General features: G+C 40.0%; 2 protein-coding genes across 2 annotated transcripts; one reads left to right on the top strand and one right to left on the bottom strand.

Moving 5' to 3' along the window:
- Nucleotides 1-13,432: 13,432 nt before the first annotated feature.
- polr1g (RNA polymerase I subunit G) lies at nt 13,433-17,368 on the bottom strand. Its single transcript, XM_068317968.1, has 3 exons — nt 17,159-17,368; nt 16,717-16,861; nt 13,433-16,169 (listed from the first exon to the last, which is right to left on the bottom strand). The coding sequence occupies exons 1-3, from the start codon at nt 17,241-17,243 to the stop codon at nt 15,413-15,415; spliced, it is 987 nt and encodes a 328-aa protein (XP_068174069.1). The 5' UTR covers nt 17,244-17,368; the 3' UTR covers nt 13,433-15,412.
- Nucleotides 17,369-17,753: 385 nt separating this feature from the next.
- irf2bp1 (interferon regulatory factor 2 binding protein 1) lies at nt 17,754-22,356 on the top strand. Its single transcript, XM_068317967.1, has 3 exons — nt 17,754-18,775; nt 19,138-19,482; nt 19,840-22,356. The coding sequence occupies exons 1-2, from the start codon at nt 17,763-17,765 to the stop codon at nt 19,439-19,441; spliced, it is 1,317 nt and encodes a 438-aa protein (XP_068174068.1). The 5' UTR covers nt 17,754-17,762; the 3' UTR covers nt 19,442-19,482; nt 19,840-22,356.
- Nucleotides 22,357-22,541: the final 185 nt, after the last annotated feature.

Raw genomic sequence — 22,541 nt, 5'->3', positions numbered from 1 at the left:
ATTTAAAGAGGGAATATCATCAGGACTAATGGGGAGTGATTATACACTGGTGCAGGAGACCCAATAAGAGACCAGGTGAACACAGACAGAAGGGCGGGGCAGACAAGAACAGAATGTGAAACATGACATTCATTCTCTTTTGCTCTTCTTGATCTAATTCTTTGTAATTTTTATTAAACATTTTACTGATAGGAAACTAATCACTAATTAGATTACTGTCAATTATTAAAATGGCTAATTCCATTCTTTTCAGGTTTATATGCATATCAGTCAAGTACATTACCAGTGGGGGTCACATAAGGTGAATGCGGGTGAAGTGAGTGGGGCATCAGATATAAATTATTACCTGTAAGAATGAATGTAGGATCCTGCCTGCTGAGCTCCATGAATGGATTTTAACTGGAGAGCAATGAAAAATGTTCAGACATCACCAGGATACAACGTGTTTTAAAAAATGACAAGTAAATATGAGCATTCATCCTTCATTTTATCTCCATTTCTTCTACCCCTGAATTTTGATTGAATTTTAGCCTCCACTTCCATCTTTCCTTTTAATCCGATCTCATGCATGTCTGTTCTTCCTCATTCTTTCATTTCCATTTATTGTTGTCCCATTGTCAACTTCCTACCCCTTCCTGGCTACTCATTTGATGCTCTGGTTCTCTCCTACAGTTTTCATTTCAGCTTCAGTTTTGTCATTCCTTTTTGTCGTAGTCTTCTTGTCTGTGATCCCTCCTCATTCCTCCGTTGTACAAATGGACAAAGAGACATTACAGCAGAAACAGAAGAAACTCCAATGCCTTACATCAGATTTAAGGATTTGGTGAACTAGTAACCTTGAACCTCTGCATTCCTTCATACTATGTTCATATTATTAGAATCTACGGTCATTTAATGGTGAATGATAATTGAATCAGCCTAAGTGCTTGGATATGAAAAAGATGATTCGCAGTTTTCTTTATGCCTCCAGGACAGACAGATGAGATTTCCACAAAAAATGTAAATAAGTGAATTTCATTCACTGTCTATCATATTGAAAAGACAACATGTTCCCAGAAATGTCAGTGATATAACGCAACCTCGCTGAACTAAAATAGTCTACAACCCCCAGTTAACTCCTTTTAAAACACATTTCATTTAAACTCAGCAGTCACATAATTAAACCACATCACAAAGCCATCCTGGTAAGTCTTGTTCATGCCCAGGAGACACTATCACTATTTTCAGTAAGCTGTTACCTTAATTCAGTTTTAGTTGTGAAAATAAAACTCTACAAGCAATAATTTTGTGGTGCCTATCTGCCGTTGTTCATTCATAACCAGTGTTTTACTGGGGCAGCTCTCTGAAAGCATCTACCAAGATACACATTACTGAGATTAACAAAATTTTGCATGTCTACCTCATCATAAAGATTTACTCCAAACCTCTTAGAGCTTGTACAACACTATTTAATCAAGTGTCGCTGGTGTTTAGGTTGTATTTATGTTCCATCCATCTATCCATCGTCTAAACCGCTTTACCCGCTGTTGCGGGTCACAGGGAGCTTGAGCCTATCCCAGCTGGTTTAGGGCGTGAGTCGGGGGGACAACTCCAGGTGCGACACCAGTGCACCGCAGAGCCGCACAGAAACACGGAAAAGTATGGATTGGATTGGAGACACAGAGCTTAATTGGCAGACAGAGCAGAGGAAATAGCTGTAAACTGTGACAAAAGCATTCTGATGAGCAATGATAGAAAGTTCATATACAGTATGTGCTATTGGGATACGAAAGAAGATGAACTTAATGTGCAGGTGGCTGGGACAGATTCAGTGAAAGGCAATGTGTAAATTCAGTAATGTAACTGAATCGCTGTTCAGTGTTTGGGTGCAATCTACAGTATTTCCTAAATCTGAGGATTTAACCCCTGTTTTTTTATTTTTTTGTGGGTGTCGTCATTGGCCACTACTTGCATGAAATATCAGTGCAGAGGTCTGGAAAACTGGCTAGGCAGAAATAAAAAATTAAAAAAAATCAAGCATGTTCAAATGAAGTCACATGTGGGTGAGATCAGGGGTCAGGTAAATGCACTTCACCGCATTAAAAAAAAACGCCTGGAGGAGCTGAGATTTCTGGATGGAGAGTTGGAGCACAAAGAGACGACTTATGCAACACACCGAGAGTGGACTAATCCTCTTTTACATAAGTCTGCTTATGGTGCAACAGGCTTTCTCAAAACAGAGGAGGATCGCTTGTCAAATGGAAGTGGAATCCGCAGTTACTTTAGAGGAGACGAGAGAGACATGAGCAAAGTGCATCGCCTCTCCTCTGGCAATAGATTCTCCTGTAAAAAACAACAACAACATTAAATCCATATTATTTCACAACATCGACAAGAAAATATAGATATTATAAAATTCAGAAGTGATTGATAAACTAAAAGTCTTCATCACAAAGAGAAGAGGCGACAACACTTTAGGAAAGGGAGCAATGCTCTGACATTTATGTTGACCCATTTCTGTGAGTTACATAACAAATGGAGCACATCCCCTTTTGGATTGCAGCTAACAGCACAGGATTTATTTGTGTTTTTACTTAGGTGTTAAAGATAGCTAGAAATCAGGGGCCATGGCAAAGGAAACCATAAATATATTTTATACATGTTTTTGTTATCTAGATAGATAGATCTAATGATACATAGATAGATAGATAGATAGATAGATAGATAGATAGATAGATAGATAGATAGATAGATAGATAGATAGATAGATAGATAGATAGATAGATAGATAGATAGATAGATAGATAGATAGATAGATAGATAGATAGATAGATAGATAGATAGATAGATAGATAGATAGATAGATAGATAGATAGATAGATAGATAGATAGATAGATAGATAGATAGATAGATGCTCACCTCTCCAAGTGGTGAGGCTGTGCTGTACCTGTGCCTAAACAATGGGTGTAGCGGAGCTCAACTGAACAACCACAATAATATCCAGACACAATTTCCAGACCTAAAATTTGATCAGAATTGCAGTGGTGTCTAGAAGAGAAGCATTAGAGTCCCGCAGTCACCCACAGCCCCAGTGGAGCTTTAGTGCACATTTACGGAGCTGACACCTCACAATTTCCAGTTTTCCACCTGAAATGTGGATTTTAGGCTGAGACAATATAGTAATAGACAAATTCTTTGGCTTGACACTGAAATGCTGCGAAGGCAAAAAATCACTAACACATTCATTAAGCACAGTATTATCAGAGGAACAATTACTTGTTTCTGTGAAAGCAAACCACAGGGTTGTGTTCTTAATACCAGGGCACTGATCTTTTGCCAGTTGGATGGCAAAAAGCCACAGTGGTGCAGGAATTAAGAAGTTCTTCATCATCATTTAGCTGATAGGCGATTACATTTATTCCTACTTGATGCCTGTATCATAAAGGAGCGTTTGTGGTTAGTGAGGAAACTTCATGGGTTTTACATATTATAATGGTAGTTTACTTCTGAGTTACATAATTAAGGTTGATCTGGTCCCAACACTGGTGCGGGTTACAGTAAACAAGTTAATTTATGCTATCACTTTTTGTCAGCAATGTCTCCTGAATCTGGAAGCTGTACTGATTCTGCTATCAATCTACAGTATATCATATATGCTTAATTACATTGTATCTGTCCAACATTATAGTTTGGTTTGGTTTGGTTCAAGATAAGATAAGATAAGATAAACCTTTAATGGTCCCACAGTGGGGAAATTAGGTTGGTTTGGTTTGTTTTAATTTGATATAGGCTGGTTTCGTTCCATTTGCTTGGTTTGGTTTGGTTTGGTTTGGTTTGGTTTGGTTTGGTTTGGTTTGGTTTGGTTTGGTTTGGTTTGGTTTAGGCTGGTTTGATTTGGTTTGGTTTAGGTTGGTACAAATTAGAGAAAAAATTTTTTAAGTCAGATTTGAATTCACATCCTGCAGTGGTAAATTAGTTATATGAAAGCTTTTAGTTATGTGAAAGCAATATGAAACTATTGCTACTGTTACAAATAATGCAGAACTAAGCAGGTAATCCACCATTTGGGAGCTTTCTTGAATGACATTTGCATAACAGATGAGCTCATCTGACCTCTTGAATAGATTTTGAGTTATGGTTATGGCTAAATATCAAGTGTTCCACAGGGTTGAGGGGAACTACAGAGTCATGTGATGGTTTTGTGGGTTTATATAAGGTGTTTCATTGATATTACACACCATCATGTCAAAATGAAATGACGCAGCCTTTAAAAAGTAAACAGGTACAGGAGTTCACATGCAATAGAATTGTCAATAATTGGTGAAAGTACTTCATCATGACAGAGGATGATAAATCGCAATTCCAATGGACAATCAGTAGGACTTCTTGGCTTTAGCACTCAATGCAAAATGACTTGTATGCCTTGTCCTGCTGACAGATGGTTGCCCAGCTGGACCCAGGATGAGCGACAGTCCGGCTCTGATGGCCAGTGTACCTCTGATCAGAGGTACACTGGAAGACACACTTTGTTCAGCATTAACTGTGATCTAAGTCTAAATGGGGGAACTCACACATGGTACTTTTGGATGGTAAGACTGTGAGTTATCATCAGGAAGTGAGACATAAGGCTTGGAGGTGGAGAAACATATTATATTACTGCCTAGTGTCCAGTTAGGAAAGGGGAAATATGCTCATTTTAAAAGCAATGCAATGTGATGTATTGTGATGCAGCACACTTTTATTGTTCGCATGGGGAATTTTGTTTTAAACTCCCAGAAATTGGATATATCACAGATAGAATGAGCATCTTAAGAACATTGGCATCTGATTGCTTTCATTCAAATTCAAGTTCACACATACATTAATATCACAGTCATTTGAATGCTGCACCAGGACTGTAATTTCATCTGTGCTGTATGTCGTGCATGTATGGTACGTGTTATGGTAAAGTTGACTATGACTATAACATGTTTTGCTGCTCTTGTGACCAGTTTATGAGCACCAATAGCATGAATAGTTGGTAATAATATTTTATGCTGACCATGAGTCAACCACAAGATCAGTACAGAGTGCAGTTGTACTAACAGATTCATACGTAACAAATTCAAACCCTGTGACAATATTGGCAATATTGGATGATTCTGTAAAACTTTTGATAAGGCTCAGGTTAATTCTTGAACTTTTCCAAAGGATGGCGTTGAAGACATGATGGATGACAATCTCTACCAGAAGTTTCCGCACTCACTTGTTCTTTGGGATTTAGTGGTGTGTCACTTGTAAACCATCTTTTACTTGAATGTTGTGCTGATTTTGGCCAAAATGTGAGTAGCACAGAAGCCCAAGAACAAACCTCTGTTAATGTCCAGATCAGGTAAATTATCAACATTTTCTTTTTGTTAATGTTGGCACATTAACAGGGGGCAAGGTCTCCACTTCATGTCGAAGGCCAGCAGGGAACTATGGAATGCCCAGAAGGAGCCCCGTCATTGAAAGTCTCATGAAAATGAACCTAATTTTCTCTGGAAGAACAGAGGTGAACCCAATTATATCTAGCTGGCGCTACACCACCTCCTGCACCAGATTCAGATCATTCCCTAAAAACGAGGTAACACTCCATTCCCCTAAAACAAGTATCTGAAGCCAGGAGTCCACACACCCGAGTCCATTCCACCAACTACTACCCATAACACCTTGCAAAAAACTACAAAATGTTTATTCCATAGGTGAGTACACAGTGGGGCCCCATAAAGCTCATTTGGACTGTAGCCAGTGAAGACCCATGGGTGAAGGCCCAGTTATTAAAAGCTAAGTGAAAAGCTCCCCTCCCAGGTCTGGTTCCAGGAGGGGGGCCCAGTCTCCCCAACCTGTGCAAGGCCTCCAAAGTTCTTAGAGCCTTATTCAATCTTCAAGTGACTTTAAATCCAATTCTTCCCCTTCAACACAGCACCCAGGACCACAGAGGAAAACAAGCTCCTCTATCACCCAAAATTTTTATCCCATTTTGTTTAGGTGTAATCCCTGCCCCCATCTCAAGCACCTTGAGATGGGGGCGGCAATTCAGAAATTCAGAGAAGTGTTTGAATTGAAATGTAACAAATCACAAGGTAAAATTTTATACAGGTAATGTAACATGTTGATGATGAAAAAACATTTAAAGATAAAGTGGTACCACCCATCCATGTCTGTGTCTGCAGTGAAGGTCAAGTGAAGGACATGTTCCTTTGTCACTGCATATGTGAACCTCCTCTCTCTCTTTCTCTTTCTCTCTCTATATCTTTCTATCTCTCTATGTATGTGTGTCTATTCATTTATACATTAACATTTCTATATCAATATACTGGCAATGTTTCTATACTTTTACTTATTCTCTTATTTTTCAGTAATTCCTTTATTCTTATTTTTAATTCAGATTTTTTTTTTCTTCTTATTCTGACTTTGTCTTTACATTCTGAAGCAGAGCAGCTGGAACAAAAAGTAATGGAGATCTATCTGTCTATCTATCAAATTGTCTATCTGTCTGTCTGTCTATCTATCGGTCTGTTTATCTCTCTATTCTCGCACACACACACACACACACACACACACACACACACACACTCACACACACACACACACGCATACACACGCTTGTATCCTTTGATATGTGTCCACATATTGAAGGATGCAATCATAAATTCTATGTAAAGAAACACCTTTTATTTCAGCCATAAGTAAGAATTCTTAAAAATCAGCATGTATGTTGAATTTATGTGAATAATAACAGAATGACCAAAACCAGCTCTCATTGTTGATCTTTCTGGCTTTAATAAACTAGGACTATGAAAAAGCTTTTGGGATATCGAGCAGTCTAAACAATTGGGGAAATGGGGGTTTCCATGGCAACTGCTGCAAGCTGCTAAGAGGACTGCTTTGAAAACATATGTCAGACTTGACTGGTCTGTTCACAGTGAGCCTAGCAACAGATTCTCTGTGCAGCCTATCAGACTGTCGCACACACTGTTCGCTGTTCTAACATTTGACTTGCTGTCTGAAAGCAGTCTGAAATGATTTTGGCAAAGAAAACTACTCCCCATAACCGAAAACACCCCTCCCACCCTGCTCTCATATAATAGAAAACTTCAGGCTCTCTCATTATGAAAGGTGAAATGTGAGTGTGGCTCAATGAACTATTGAAAGGTCTTCCTTTCTTTTTCAGTATTTTTCTCTTTTAAGACAAAGTATGTCTTTTGTTTTTCCTTATCTGAATCCAGTTGTGTGGTAGAACATCTGCCTTTGGCATTGAACGCTCCTAGACCTCATCTCCAATCAAGGATCAAAGTTTCTTTCAGAATACAGTTACAGTAATTATTTCTTTACGGCTGGGGGCAACAAAAATAAGTTACATACACAACACTAGCATATTACATTGATATGACTAATGTGGCAACAGGAAATAACGCAAATATTAACCTGCTATACAGTTTGTTTTGGTTTGAATAGTTAGTCAAATGATGATTGCAGATTCAATATTCATTCCCTTTATGCTCTTTTTTTGGGGGCTCCACAAGCTCTTGAGGAGACAAAGTTGGCCCTTATGAGATGAAGCTGATTTATTGGTAGAAAGTTTCGCTCATGAATTTGAGAGCTTGTTTTTTAAGACTCAAGAATTGATTTCATTATCCAGATAATTTAATTATCTGGACATAATAAGTAATTATAATAACTATTTGGAGTAGCTCTGGATTTCAGAAAAATAAAAAGGAGTTAAAAACAGTCTGTAAATTTCCCATTGATGCCCTGCTTGATGCCTGTCTTAACATTTTTTTCCCTCTCTTCGTCTTCAATGTGGCTGAATTTGTGTTTGTCGTCGCAGAGGTGGTGGGTGGGTTGTACCAGCTGCAGCTTCGTGCCATATCACTGCCTCACAATGTGAAGAGCAAGGTGGGAGGGAGGGCAAGAAGAAAGAAAGAGACATATGAAAATAGATGAGAGGGGGAGGGAGACAGGGGGAAATATGGGAAGAGGGAGCAATTGGAAAAAAAGGGAGGGAGGTTCATTAGGGGGGCGGAAGGGAAGGGAGAGATGCGTCATACCAAAACATTAGTATGCAATCAAGTGTCTGGTGTGGTCAGGATTGTCGTATGTCGACGTCTGCCGCAGCCTTTTAAATCTGCTCTGCAATGTCACACACACACACACACACACACACATGCACGCACACACACATTTATCAGTGATGCTTCACAAACAACGGCACTTCTTCTACTCCCCCATTGTTTGACAGAAGATTACGGAAAAGAAAGGGCTACCCATTTTCATGTCAGTTTGTACAGAAGAGCTTCATGTATCCAGTTATTGATCCATGTCACACTTTCAGCTGCAGCAGAGGGGCTTATTAGAGGAGGAGGTGCTGCTCTCACACAACCACAAACACACACAGACGAACAACTTAAAGGACTGTGGACACTGTATGACCTCTGTGTTTTCTAATGATAGATAGATAGATAGATAGATAGATAGATAGATAGATAGATAGATAGATAGATAGATAGATAGATAGATAGATAGATAGATAGATAGATAGGTAGGTAGGTAGGTAGGTAGGTAGGTAGGTAGGTAGGTAGGTAGGTAGGTAGGTAGGTAGATAGATAGATAGATAGATAGATAGATAGATAGATAGATAGATAGATAGATAGATAGATAGATAGATAGATAGATAGATAGATAGATAGATAGATAGATAGATAGATAGATAGATAGATAGATAGATAGATAGATAGATAGATAGATAGATCGATAGATCAATAGATCGATAGATAGATGTGGAATTGTAAAAACTTTGTTTGCAGCAGCTTTTTGTTTGAATCCATTTACAGGATTTGTGTGCGTGTGTGTGTGTGTGTGTGTGTATGTGCACACATTTGGGTGGGGGAGGGGAGGGGGATTCAAAGACATTAATGAGCTGCACCCCTCCTCTCTTTCTGTCTCTCTCTCCATCGTCATGGTTCTTGGCAGGTCCACGTTGCCATGGCAATGCTCACATTGCCGCAGGCTGGCTGGAGTGAGAGACTCAGAGAGATGAGGGGGCAGAGATGGAGAGAGAGAGAGAGAGAGAGAGAGAGAGAGAGAGAGAGAGAGAGATGACAACGGAGGGGAGGGAAGGTGAGACTTTTCTCTCCAATCCATTACCCCTACAACAACCCCCCACCACCCCTCTATAACACCTTCCCTGCACTCTCACACCCTCATTCCATCCCCCTCCCCTGAAATCCTATCATTGCCAACAGTTGGGCTGGTCCACGGTAAGGCCTCTGCTCTGCTCAGCAGTCTGAACACGTTGTATCCAAACTTAAGACTGCATTTATTATTCATTCTCCTCCCCAGCAGACAGCACCAGCGCTGGTACACACACAGATGAAACCTGCACCAGGACCTGTGGATAGTTTAAAGTTACCCTGAAGAATCCTGACTGCCTCATGTTTAATCTGACCCCTGTGACCTCACAGGTATGACCACCTGCTGGTACCTGCAGCCAAACTACTGTATACTCAGAGACTGACAAGAGCAGACAGGATGATGATGTTTTTGTACAAATTTACTCCTGGCCGTCTGACAATCTAACAGCGGAAGCAACACCACTGACAGCAAGGATTTAAAAAAGATATATTGATTGCATATTTGAGACAAATCAACAGTCTCAGTATTTAAAGCTCCTTTTTAGAGATTAGAATTATCACAGTAGGATGAGCAGAGCAATGGATCTGTAGTGTGACAAAAAAATGTTATCCACAAAAGATTTATCCTGAGAACAGTGCCCAGTCAGGGTAACTATATGACATCAAGGCATTTGTTTTATGTTTTATTTTTATATGAAGTTCTATCGCCACACATGAATACATTTGTCACTTATCACTAGTTGTAACCATTCCTTTCATTGACCATATGTTTGTGTGGATGTTTTTCGCATCTCTCAGGATATCCAGCACACATTGGGGGCAGCAGTAGCTCAGTCCACTAGGCAGTGGAGCATTGCCAATTAAACAGTTGTGTGAAAAAGTTAGGACACCCCATTAAATAATCAGCTCTTCATTTAGAAATGTTGGCATATCAACGTCCAGTCTTGCTTTTAGTTATCTATGGAAAAGAAAGTGATTTAATTGCAATTCAACTACAAAAATTAACACTGTTTTAACTCAACAAACAAAAAATATGAACAAAAATGTATATGTTAATAGAGAAAAAATTAGGACACCCCGACATATCTTCCCACCTAAAATGGTTAAAATCACACATCGGTATATCACATCAGGTTCACATGATCAGAACATTGTTAACAAGCCTTCTGAAGGAGCCTTGCCCATTAAAACCTCAGACATGTCGTCTGGTTAGCCCCTGACTGTTGAAGTGAGGGTGAGTACCATCATGGGATCCAAAGAGCTGTCTGATGACCTCAGAAAGAAGACTTTGGCTGCTTATGAGTCTAGTGAGGGATTTAATAATATCTCAAAGGAATCTGACATCAGACATTCCAAAATCTGGAAAATTGTTTACAAGTGGAGGACATTCAAAACAAATCCCATATGTGAAACCATCTGTAAGAAAATTAAAGCTGAAGCAGAACTGGACCCTGGAACATGACAATGACCCAAAGCATACCAGCAAATCCATGAAGAACTGGCTTTACATTGAGAAGTGGACAGTCCATGAAGGCCCCAGTCAAAGCCTGGATCTTAATCCCATTGAGATGCTGTGTGATGACATGAAATAAGCTCTACATGCAGGAAACCCCTCAAATATCTCACAGCTGAAAGAGTTGTGTTGAGGAGTGGTGCAAACGTTCTTCTGATGGATGTCAGAGACTGGTAGATAGCTACAAAAAGCATCTCACTGAAGTTATTTCAGCCAATGGAAACAACACTAGTTATTAGGGGGTAGGGTGTACTAACTTTGTCCTTCCATTAAAATACATATTTTTGTTCATATCTTTTATATGTTCAGTAAAACAATGTTAATTTTTGTTGTTTAATTGCAATCAAATCACTTTCTTTTCCAGAAATGAATAAAAGCAAGATTGGACATTGATATGCTAACATTTCATAATAAATAAAGAGCTAATTATTTAATATAATGTCCTAGCTTTTTCACATGACTATACTTATGTGAAAAATAGCCTGTGAATGGAAAAAAATAATTTCACCAAGGGGATTATTATAAAAAAGACGGTTGATCTTTCTTCCTCATATTTATTCCTGCTTCCTCACCAATGCAGACTTTTGTGTGAATTTCAATGTTCTTGAGGGTTTTGAAAAGGTGGCAAAGTAAAAGTCAGTACAAACATTGTCCATGATCTATGTATGCCATGCGGGTTAATTCTATTCTCATGCTGAACGCAAGCAAACCTCTTCAGATTGAACTTCAGACCGAACTCTTGGTGAGTTTATTTTTTAATTAGGATACAAAGAGAAAGATTCACTTTTTTCCCAGATGAACTTTTATCCAATATAAATGCATTTATTTTCAAAAATATAATATATAAGTATGTGCTTCATGTTTCAAGAAGGATTGCATGACACAATAGTTGGTTGAGAAAAGACTCTGCAGGCATCCATGGAGTTTTGTGAAATGCTGCAGGGAAGAGACCAGTTTGGAAAAAAGCTTGGCATAGCTTACATACAAGGGCTGATGTGATTGGGTATGTCTTCTCTACAAAGAAATAAATTCTCTTTTTATCTATTTGAAACATATTTAGTGCAGAAATGTGCGTGAGGATCAATTATGTGTGCAATTCTATGTGCAACAAATAAAAGAGGTACAGAAAGACGGTTATAATAGCTGCAATAGTGGTCTGTTTTATCACAGATAAAACGGAAGCTGAGGTATTCTTGAGCTGATGAAGTTGAAAAAGTGAAATATCTTCCTCACATACTGCTGCACAGAAACACAGGCAGACAACTGATGCAAACGTAATGAAAGAACGAGAAAATTAACAACAACAATCTTGCTCTGTGACAGCGCGGACCAACCAGCTCATGCAGTATTCCGCTTAAGCACCATGCCTTACGTTCCACATAATTGTCTCCATATGGTCTTCAGGAGGGGGCTGATGGGATTCTTAATGAATACCAGTTTTTCAGTGACTTTTGAAACAAATTTTCATAGAAAATATTTTAGTATCAGAAGCTAAGGTGAGATAATGTTTGACGACCATGCAAAACTAGAATACCTTTCTATACACGTTATTGTATTATTTTATTCTTTTCTTTTATACGTTGGTTGCACACAGCTCTGGAACAACTTCTTTAACTAGTTCTGTCTGCACTGCAAAAGTTCAGATAGGCAGATAATTTAAAGTTTTCAGTCTCAAACTATGTTTGTTGAATGTCATTTCTAATTACCAAGGGTAAATAATTCCCAGTATGCACAATGAATTACAGTCCCCTAGAATTCAAGCAGGTCGAATCCAAAGTCAAAACTCTGAGAATTGTAACTATAATTGAAGGTTACTGGATTTATAACAGCCAACAGTCTAAATCTGGTTCATCTTGGATCTGCACCAGATCTCACACACATGGAAACAAACCGTAAAGTACTGTTTATTTTAAATAATAATGCATGCAAAACTAAAAATCCTCAGGGTATTGTTAAATCAAGTGAAAGATCCCAGATCCAAACATTTATCATTTATCCACTCTGAGCTATGACCCATCCTCTGACCACATTTCATGGAAATCTTTTTAAATGTTTTTGCATGAACTTGATGAAAGGCCAAAGTGGAACAGTGGAAACAGGTGGAAACCTAACATCCTCAGCAGAGGCGGTGAAACCTGGTGAAGAGGTATAAGCACGTGAAGTATGTTCAGCCTGAATAGAAAGTGTATTTCCACACGACCCAGAGCAGCACAAATTTAGAAAAATGTGCCTGTTATAAATGCTTTGACTCTCTTAACCGAAGGCTTTGATACCAATTCACTACAACTTCAAATGAGGAGAAAAAAATGGGGCGGGAGAAATGAAAGCATCTTACCCTTACAAAATAGTGTGTGTAAGTGAGCTGTATTTGCTTGTATGTGTAGTTCATTTTATTGCGAGGTCAGGTCTGGAATTGATTCAGAGACAGTGAATGCTGATAAAGAATTTGGCTCAGACCTTCTAGGTGGTAAATTCTACAAAACACCAGATGATTTCACTTCACTCAAATCAGTGGGGAAAGTCTTGAAATGTGTTCCCCACTGAGAATTCCGGTTCCTCTCAGCAGGTGAATCAGAGATACCACAATGTATTTTAAATAGACACATTTTGCAAAGCACTGGCTTGGTTGACAGACATCATTACTTCCTGCAGAGTTGTGATGTGCGGTGCATGCCTGCATCAACACACCATTTTAAATTAGGATTTCAGGATGGATATAGGACACGGTGTTTTTATCATCAACAATGCAGCAGTGGAAAAAGTATAAATTAGGGGGACGACATATGAAGAGAAGATTTTATTCAGTTGTTAAAATGTACATTTACCATCACGCAGTTCTTATCTGTTAACAACAAGGAACAAGACAAAAACATGTTTAAGGGCAGAAAACTTTGATGGAAGTATGTGATGTCACAGTTTTTACCCAAGAGGGTAAAAATATTTTTTTCACTTCACTGACTTTAAACACAAGCAGCTGCACACGCACGCACACTCACACACATTCAGCAGACCTGGGGATAAACAGAAACCATGCTTTAAATGGAACTATCAGGGAAATGCTTGATCAAATGATTGTTGTTAGCCCTGAAAACTAGAGCTCATGATGGTCAACCATCTGTGAGTAGAAAACTATTTGAAGTGCATGTTAAGATTTTTTTTTTTTTTTGGAAACACGTGTCAGTTTGCATCTTTTTGGTGTCACTTACTCCTTCATAACAGTCAAACTAAATGCAGCTGGCGGATCAATAGAGCATTATAGCCTGTGCAAAGGGTTACTACAGATGGTGAGAGTGTGATAGCGCCAGAGGTGCTCGGGCTCATTAAGAAACAGGACCATACTTTGGTGCAGAGCAGAGTGAGCAGGGGGATGAGAGGAGCGAGGGAGGGAGAGACAGGGAGGTGGGGGGGAGGGTGCAGAGCCTGGAGTGATGATTTTTCACCAGACTCCCCTCTATGGTTTCTGTTAATGCAAAATGTAAAAATGATAAATCCCTCCTTTGTGGGTATCTGGAGAGAAACAGAAGATCTGTGTTACGTTGGTCAAAATATACAGTATAAATGATAAGCTGGTCAGAGGCTGACGGCTGCTTGGGGGATAGACTGGGGTGTGACGCCCTCTGCCGGTCAAAGCTGCTCACATCTCTGTGGACAGCAAGTTAACGGAGCGGCTGCGGCGGTCGACACGCAGGTGCTTATAGATGGAATATTTAATACCAACATTGTGTGCAAACATTAGATATTGAATAAATTGTTAATATGACTAAGCAGGCTATGGAGTCACGAAGAGTGATTCATGGCAATGTTAGGCCTGTGACTGTTATGAAATCCCCACGTTGTCAAATTTCAAGACCGCTTTACAGATTTTAACAACACATAAACTGCAATCAGGTTTTCTTGTTTCTTCCACTGTATTCACTGATATCTCCATTGCATCAGGTGATGTGGTCTGATATCGATTCCAACACTTTTACCTTAATCAGTAAATGTATCCTCAAATTCCTTATATTCTTATTAATTTCTAAAATTATTTTCAACAATTAAACATTTGTCCACAGACCAACGCCTCTTTAGAAATGGTAATCATTGTGTTTTCCAATGACATTGATATTTTTTCTCAGATTATTAGAAAAGTACACTTTGCAAATAGCTTATTTGATGTGGCTTAATGTTAGAGAACCTGGTTCACACGTATGCTGCAGATGTCAGGTTCAATCCCTGGCATCTGCAGGCGTGAGGGATAAATATAGCCTGGATAAATGTAGATGGCTGAGGAAGGAAGGGCATCCAGCCTGAAAACTTTTGCCAAAAACAAACATTAACGTTCATCTAAAATAGAAAAAAGGATGACACACTGTGGCGACCCCAAAAAGGACACACCAAATGGTCACTTTTTTTTATGGTTGCACAATTTAGAAGTCCAAACTTGACTTATAAGCTCAACTCGTGTTTCATTCTTTCTGGATAAAATCAGTGCTGTAATGACACAAATTTTTTTAATCTTCCTATAATTGCATATTTGAGTTTATTTTGTCACATTTCTTTTCCTGCAGAAAAAGAAAATATGCATCCATGTGATTCCAACTCTTAAAACAAATTACCTGACAATTAATAATTATGGTCTTTTTTATCATCATTGATTTCCTGAATGCCACATCAGCATATTTGGCATTCAGAATTGATGGTAAAGAATTGATGGTAATCAGACAGGTTCAAACAGTCAAAAAACAAACAAACTATGCATCAGTGATGACAGACTAGTCTTCATCAGTTTTTACTTTTTTTCTTTTTCTTCTTCTTCTTCTTCCCACCCTCTACTTCATCACCATATAAATTGTCTGTTTGTTCACATTTCACCTCTTCTACCTTCACCACCACACTGGGCTCAATGACCTCCTCTACCGCTTCTCTTTCTCTGTCCTTTTTTTTCTTTTTCTTTTTTCTCTTCTCCCCTGAAATGCCATCCTCTTGAAGGGACAGCTCTATCATCGCTGCATCCTGAATTTCAGAAACAGGCTCCACTTTCACCCTCACCATTTCCAACGCCTCCTCTCTTTCTACCTTTATCCGCTTTTCTTTCTTTTTCTTCTTATTTTTCCTCCCTTCGTCCTCCTCCTTCTGCCACGATTCTCCTATGATCCGTTTGTCTACAGGAGGACAGAAAGTTGAGGATGAGGATGCCAAAGCAGCTCCTTCTGTGGGGGGCTTACTGCTGAAGTAGTGGAATCGCCGTTTCAGGCCTGGTGGTATGGAGGGCGCTGGAGCAGCAGGGATAATGTGCAATGCCTGGTTGCTGCTGCCGTCTCCATAGCTCTCAAACACATTTAGCAGGCCTGAAAAATTGGGGCCAAAAACCATGCTATCGGGTGACTCCTTGTTGCTGGTGAGCAAGCGAAGGTCTGCGGTACCCTGGGTGGATGCTAGGACACTGTAGACCTGCAGACCACTCCCACTTCTTTCTCCACCTTCAACAGGAACCTTCAGGTTCTGAAGACCCGAGAGGGGCATCTTGACGCCAGTGAGACTAAATGGAGGTAGGAAAGATCTGATTAGGGATCATTCACAAAACATGGCAGAATTTTACTCGACTTCAGGTGTTTGTATTAAACTCCATAATGTCCTCAAACTGCTTTCTGAAGCTTCACTGGTCTGCTAGGCCCAACAGACACAATCTACCCCACTGTCACTTTTGAAATTCTCCCTCTGGCTCAACTATAACCCTGGCAAAATATGCTGCTGAAATCATGAAGACATGGCGAAAGCTCTAACTTCACAACAAAATAAAAACATTGGCAGACTTGAAAAGCATAGCTGACTTAATGAAAAATAAAATCAATCAGTCAAGTCACATCGCATGACCAAGTTATTAACTTGAAATGCACCTTGCTATCTAACTGACATTCCAGATGTCATGTCACAGCCTTCAGGAATCATATTGAACTTTGGTTTCCCATTTAGGATCAAATAAGTTATTTTCTGGGCACAACTGTTGTCTATTAAGTAAAAGTTACATAAGCTCACTCAAATCAAGCATCTTAAAACCACAATAACAAGGGAGGGATTTTACTCACCATTCTGGGTTAAAGTTGGCTGGGGCTTTAATAAGCCATAATTCGTTATTTTTGTTCTTCAGGCTTTCTATGAGAGTGCTGCTGCAGGGCTCATGGCAAAAATGCACAAAGTCAGTCGGACACTTGTACCTGGTGGTCTTCAGATCTGTGGATCCAAATGAAATACAATCATCATGCAACCAATAAAGTAACGCAGCACCTGACAGAGATGTAAGTGGCTTTATTATTCCCTCTTTACACTGAATGTTATGAATATATCCACACAGAGATTCAAAACTATTGACAGCAGGCAATATGTGGCTCCGCCAGTCACAGCAGACTGAACTGACTATTACTTGCTGTGTTTCTGGGTGAAACTACTTCTTGAAGCTAGTCGCACTGAAAAACTATTAGCATTTCACCTAAGCAACATTAGCTTTGTGTCATCAATGTACAAACTTACTGTTTTCTTTTGGCTTGGAATGTGGTTTTGTAGTAGGAGCATCCGCTTCATCTTCGGTTGATGAAGGTGATGTGACTTTTTGCATTTTTATTGTTCAATAAAAACACAACGTACTAAAACTTTTTTACCTCGAAACACATGGCTACGAGAGAAGCACATGTGACGACAGCAAGCGAACTGCGACCTTAATGACGTCACTTCCGTATATTTTCTGATTTGTAGTTCCAAAAACAGGCACGGCTGGGCGGGTTTACGTTCTACGGTTAAATTAGAAAGCTCAAATACCCATAATGCATCACTAAAGATTACGTAACGCTCTAACATCCGTCTGAAAAAGCAGTTGACAACAGTCAAGAGGAGGCCGAATTGGGCATACAAAACATATGAGAAAAGAACGAGCGTAACTTTTAAGTTTTATCTGATTTAATATCTGTAGAATTATTTAATGTTGTTCTAAAGCGGCTTGAGGCTCGTTGAAGTAGAAAGTCGTTACCAAGAATAGAGCGTGCACCTGTGAAAATATATAGGTTAACGAGCTAACGTGTGCTAACACGTTAGCTGGCTTGCTGAACCCTCTTAGTTAAGCTAGCCCGACTTGTCAGCCATGTCGTCCCCCTCCTCCTCCAGGCGCCAGTGGTGCTACTTGTGCGACCTGCCAAAGATGCCGTGGACTGTCGTGTGGGACTTCACCGAGGTAGTCTGCCGCGGCTGCGTGAACTACGAGGGAGCGAATCAGATTGAATTCCTCATAGCGAGCGCTCGACAGCTGAAAAGAAGTCACGGCATGCAGGACGGTACCGTCAGGTCTCCGGGTCCCTCTCCCGGTAAACACAGCACATCTGTCAGGGGAGACGCGGTGGCAGAGGGTGGCAGGCCGCACGTCGACCGCTTCGATAGGGGAGGAAGAGGAGAAAGCACCGGCTCAACTGTTCGTGTACCGCCTAACGGGCTGCACCGCGACGGGCAGCCGCCCCCAGAAGTTCACCGCCAGAGCCCCAGCGGGAGCAGGAGACCCATGATAGGAGCTGCCATCCCACCCAGTTTGGTCACCCAGAGCATCGCAGGAATCCCTCATGGGTTACTCGCAGGAATGCCAGCAGGCCTTACCGCCAGGACAGCTCCCATGAGCAGCCCCATGATTTTTCCTGCGCCGGTTCTGGCGGAGATGAGCCGCCGACAGATGGGGATCGGGATGGGCATCGCGCCTTTTATCACTCCGGAGCTGGAGAGAGAACTCAGCTCGTCCCAAAACCAGACTAAGCTGCAGACGCAGGTCCACAGTGCTGTGGCTGGCAGCAGCGCCAGCAAAAATTTAGGTCTCTCTTCATCTTCGTCCATAGCTGGAGGCATTAGTCAGACGAGCCCCAAACCGGCCTCATCTCCAGCTCGGCAGCCTCGCCCTCTCGCCTCCAGATCTGGAGGGGAGCCCCTGGGATCCGGCAGCTCCGCCGAGGCGGCCACCACTGCTGCAGCGTTACCCCACAGTGGAGCCTCTGAGCTGGGGTCAGGGTCTGCCAGCAGCACCCATTCAACCGGAAACACTCTATCCTGCACCTTGTGTCACGAGAGGCTGGAAGACACACACTTTGTTCAGTGTCCATCTGTTCCAGGGCATAGGTTTGTGTTTTTGCTGCAGTTTTGAGTTATTTTTGTGATTATGTTATGCAGCGAGTAGCTTAAATATTTGGGGATTAGTTGTTGCTTGAAAAAACATTGTTTTAAAATTGAAATTTTCATGTTGCACCTTGTCAAAGGCAGTTTATTCTCGTTTCCAGTGTTAAATTTGAAAATTAAGCCAACTGTTGAAACATGGATCAGTTAATAATGGTTTTTATATTTATGTAGCATTAAAAATTTACTTGTGTGGAAAGCAGCATAATTTTGGACAAAGCCATTTATTTTATTTGAGTACAGTACATACAATACGCCTCTCTATAAATGATGCAATAACTTGGCCTGTCTGTCTCCACCAAATTTAGATTCTGCTTCCCCTGTACCAGAGTGTACATCCAGAGTCGAAGGGGTGATGGAGAGGTTTACTGCCCCAGTGGAGAGCGCTGTCCATTGGATAATTCTCCCAACAGTCCCCCCTGGGCCTTCATGCAGGGAGAAGTTTCCACCATATTAGGCACTGCTGGAGCAGGGGCTTCTTCTTCGTCTGCTGCATCTGGAGCCGGGACCGGAGCTGGTCCAGGAGGTGCAGGTTCATCTGGAGCCGGGAGTGGATCCGCCGGTGGAGCGGGAGGCGGGGATGTCACCGTCAAGAAAGAGAGAGAGACGTGATGGGGATTTTCATGGAAACCAGTCACTTCGCACAGCAACAGGCAGGTCCACAGACACTTGAGCACCTGGCATTACATTGTGATGAAATGTTTCTATGATAATAATCAGAATTCCTTCTCAAATTTGTATGAATGAGGCTTTTGTATTTTGTAAAAAAAATATTATGAAAACAAGTAAAATATTATTGATATTAATATATTATTAATTTTTCAATGCAAAATAACGAATCAGACCACAGTGATTTGTAATAATGTCTGATGTAGAGGCAGACAGAGTACCAGACAGTTTTATTTGTTAATGCCTGAATGGATTTGCTCTGTATGCACTACATAGGTTGGATATGCTTGGATGTTACTCTTGTATTTCACATGGCTTATTTGTTGACTTTGTTTCCATAGAGTTGTCACACACACACACCAGAAGTCTTCTGCTCTGGTCCGATGAAAGATCCAGATGGGAAGCAATACAGCCACAAACGGCTCAGAAAAAGCTCTCAACATCACCTAATCTCACCAGACTTCACCAGATGCAGAAACTACCATCACGTAGTGTATTTACTTGTTTTCTTTTCATTTATGATTCAAGTTTGACTTCCCATGTGTGAGTTAAGTCCTAGAATTCAAATGTGAGGAGATCATGGATTTATTATTGACAGTCAATATTCTTCAGTTCAGCCTCAACACCCATTTAAAACAGCTCTCTGACAAATCTAAATCCAACAAAGAGCTGAGATATTGATGAAATACAACCACGTTCCCAATTGAGTGCCTGATGTAAAAAAAAAAGATAAATAGTAAAATAGACTTCAGGTACTGATGCTACCAGATATACAGGGGTCGAAGAACGGCTGAACAGTTTGTGAAGATGAAGTGTAAAACCACTTGAAACAACTGATCACACTTAGAACAGCGCTGCTACTTTAGTGCAGTGAGCAGCTAGAAACAAATGGGCTGAAGACACACACCACACCACTGCAAAGGTTGTGGAATCACAAACATTCACAGCACATTGTGAATCTCAAAAAAAATTAGTGATAAACATCATTTTAATGTCTCCATGTCTGTCTTTCAATACCCATACTGCTTTGCTGTTTAGTTTTATGAGAGGTGGTTTAGTCCAGTGTATAAAACACAGGGTTTACACAGAATTCAGTTACATTCTGTGTAATGGAACCCATGTTTTTCTGGCACAGTTCTCAGTTCCAGATCTACTACATGTAAGAACAGCAGCATTACGTGCTATACGTAGAAAGAAAAACAGGTTTGGGTGTAAAATTTTGTCGTACTGGTTTTTTTTTAAAAATACGGTAGTGCCATTGCAGCCACAGTATTTAACATTTTCCGGATGTTGATGTCCCACAACAAGAAGCTGGTCATCACATGTTAGACTGTCTGAAGCAAGTTGAATTAGATTCATCAGACAAAATGCTATTTTCTTTGCTCACGCTGTGTTAAATTAAGTATATGTGCTGCTTTAAGCACAAGTGTTAAACAGTTGATATGAAATCAACCGTTATGACGACTAAGTGTACCTTAAATTTGAACTGCAGGTTGTTTTTGTTTAATCTGTGTCCTGGTGCACAATCATATTTTGGGATAGCTGACCATGCAAACCAAGAAGGGATGAGGAAAGAATGCCAATCGTGACATTTCTCTGCGTGTTCATCTAAAACTGGCATCATTTCAATGGAGGGTGAATGTTTTCTGTACAGAACCAACCAGCCAATCGAACTATTGAACAGCCACATGGGCTCTTCTGTTTTGACTGTATTTAAATGGTGCTTTCATGCTAGATCCAGCCCAGCCTACGCGTTACCCTGAATGTATATGACACAATATCTATTGATTGGTTTAGAGCTATATTTTATACCAGAATGTTAAATGTTATATACTCTATAGATCTAGAATAGTATGTTTGTGCAATCCTTCATAGTATATGCAAGAGTCTGGAATATATAATTAAAAAATGCTTATCGTTTCTCATACTTTTTGTTTTTTCTAAAGTGAGAATCCACCGTCAGGCCGATGTTCTGGAATGGTCAAAGTTTTAATCATGTTAATGAAACCAACCTAGAGAAAAGGCATTCACTGGTATATTTTCAGTTTCAAGTCTCAGTGAAATTAGACTGGAACAAAAACGACCCTCATACAGAAAAAAATCTTGTTTGCAAGCTTTTTATAAGTTACATTTAAAAGTAGAGGAATATTTTGTTCCTAAATTGAACAATCCATAAAATCATACATTTAATCGTGGGTCATTTGGTGGATTCTCTCTTTTTGTGCAGGATGTACTCTTTCAGTACAGAAGCACGGCCAAACCAAAGGAAATTTTATGCCCAAATTTATGTTTCTGGATGTAAATATTTTATGAAAAAAATATATACATTTATATATTTTTTAGATATCTTCAAGCCGATACAGTCTACTGGCCCATATGGTCTACTGTAATTTGGGGATTTTACTTTGAGAAATCTAATACATTTGACATCGGCCTTCTATATGAGTCAATATTTCACAGGTCGGTCTGTCATAGAGAATTATATTTGAAGAAATTAAATTTACGTTTAATATGCACTGATTTGTCATGCAATCCCTTATTAAGTGCCTTTTTATAATGTTTACCGTCTGTGTGTCACGGAACCTCAGGGGAAGTAGGAGTGCAGTGGGTCTTTTTATTGTCCCGTCAATAATTAACCTGAATCTGTTTCCCTTCAGGCGCTATCAGATGGCTTTTGCTTTTATCCGAAGCCGTTGTATAGTTGGCTAGCCAGTCAATGTTTGAATACGGTCTCTGCTCATGTCTCCTGTCTCTTTATATTGTGTTCATTTTCATTCATGTTATTTTTACATGTGTTGGTTTTATTGCAGCTTCATGTACAAAATAGAAAGCAGGAATAAATGGAATGAAAACTTGTACTTTTTTGTCTCTTTATTGAGTTTTTAGCACTGAGTTAATCATTTTTGAGAAAAAATGCCCAGTTCTGACCACCATCATGATGTCCTATTAGACATCAAAACCCTGTTCAGATATGGTTCAAATAGTGTATTTTAATCTATGTCACCAAAGGAAGAACATCTTATGCAAATGTGTCATAAGATGT

The sequence above is a fragment of the Antennarius striatus genome, chromosome 6 (assembly GCF_040054535.1).
Source record: "Antennarius striatus isolate MH-2024 chromosome 6, ASM4005453v1, whole genome shotgun sequence".
Lineage (NCBI taxonomy): Eukaryota > Metazoa > Chordata > Actinopteri > Lophiiformes > Antennariidae > Antennarius > Antennarius striatus.
Note: the sequence above shows the minus strand (reverse complement) of the source record. Positions and strands in the feature narration are given on the sequence as shown.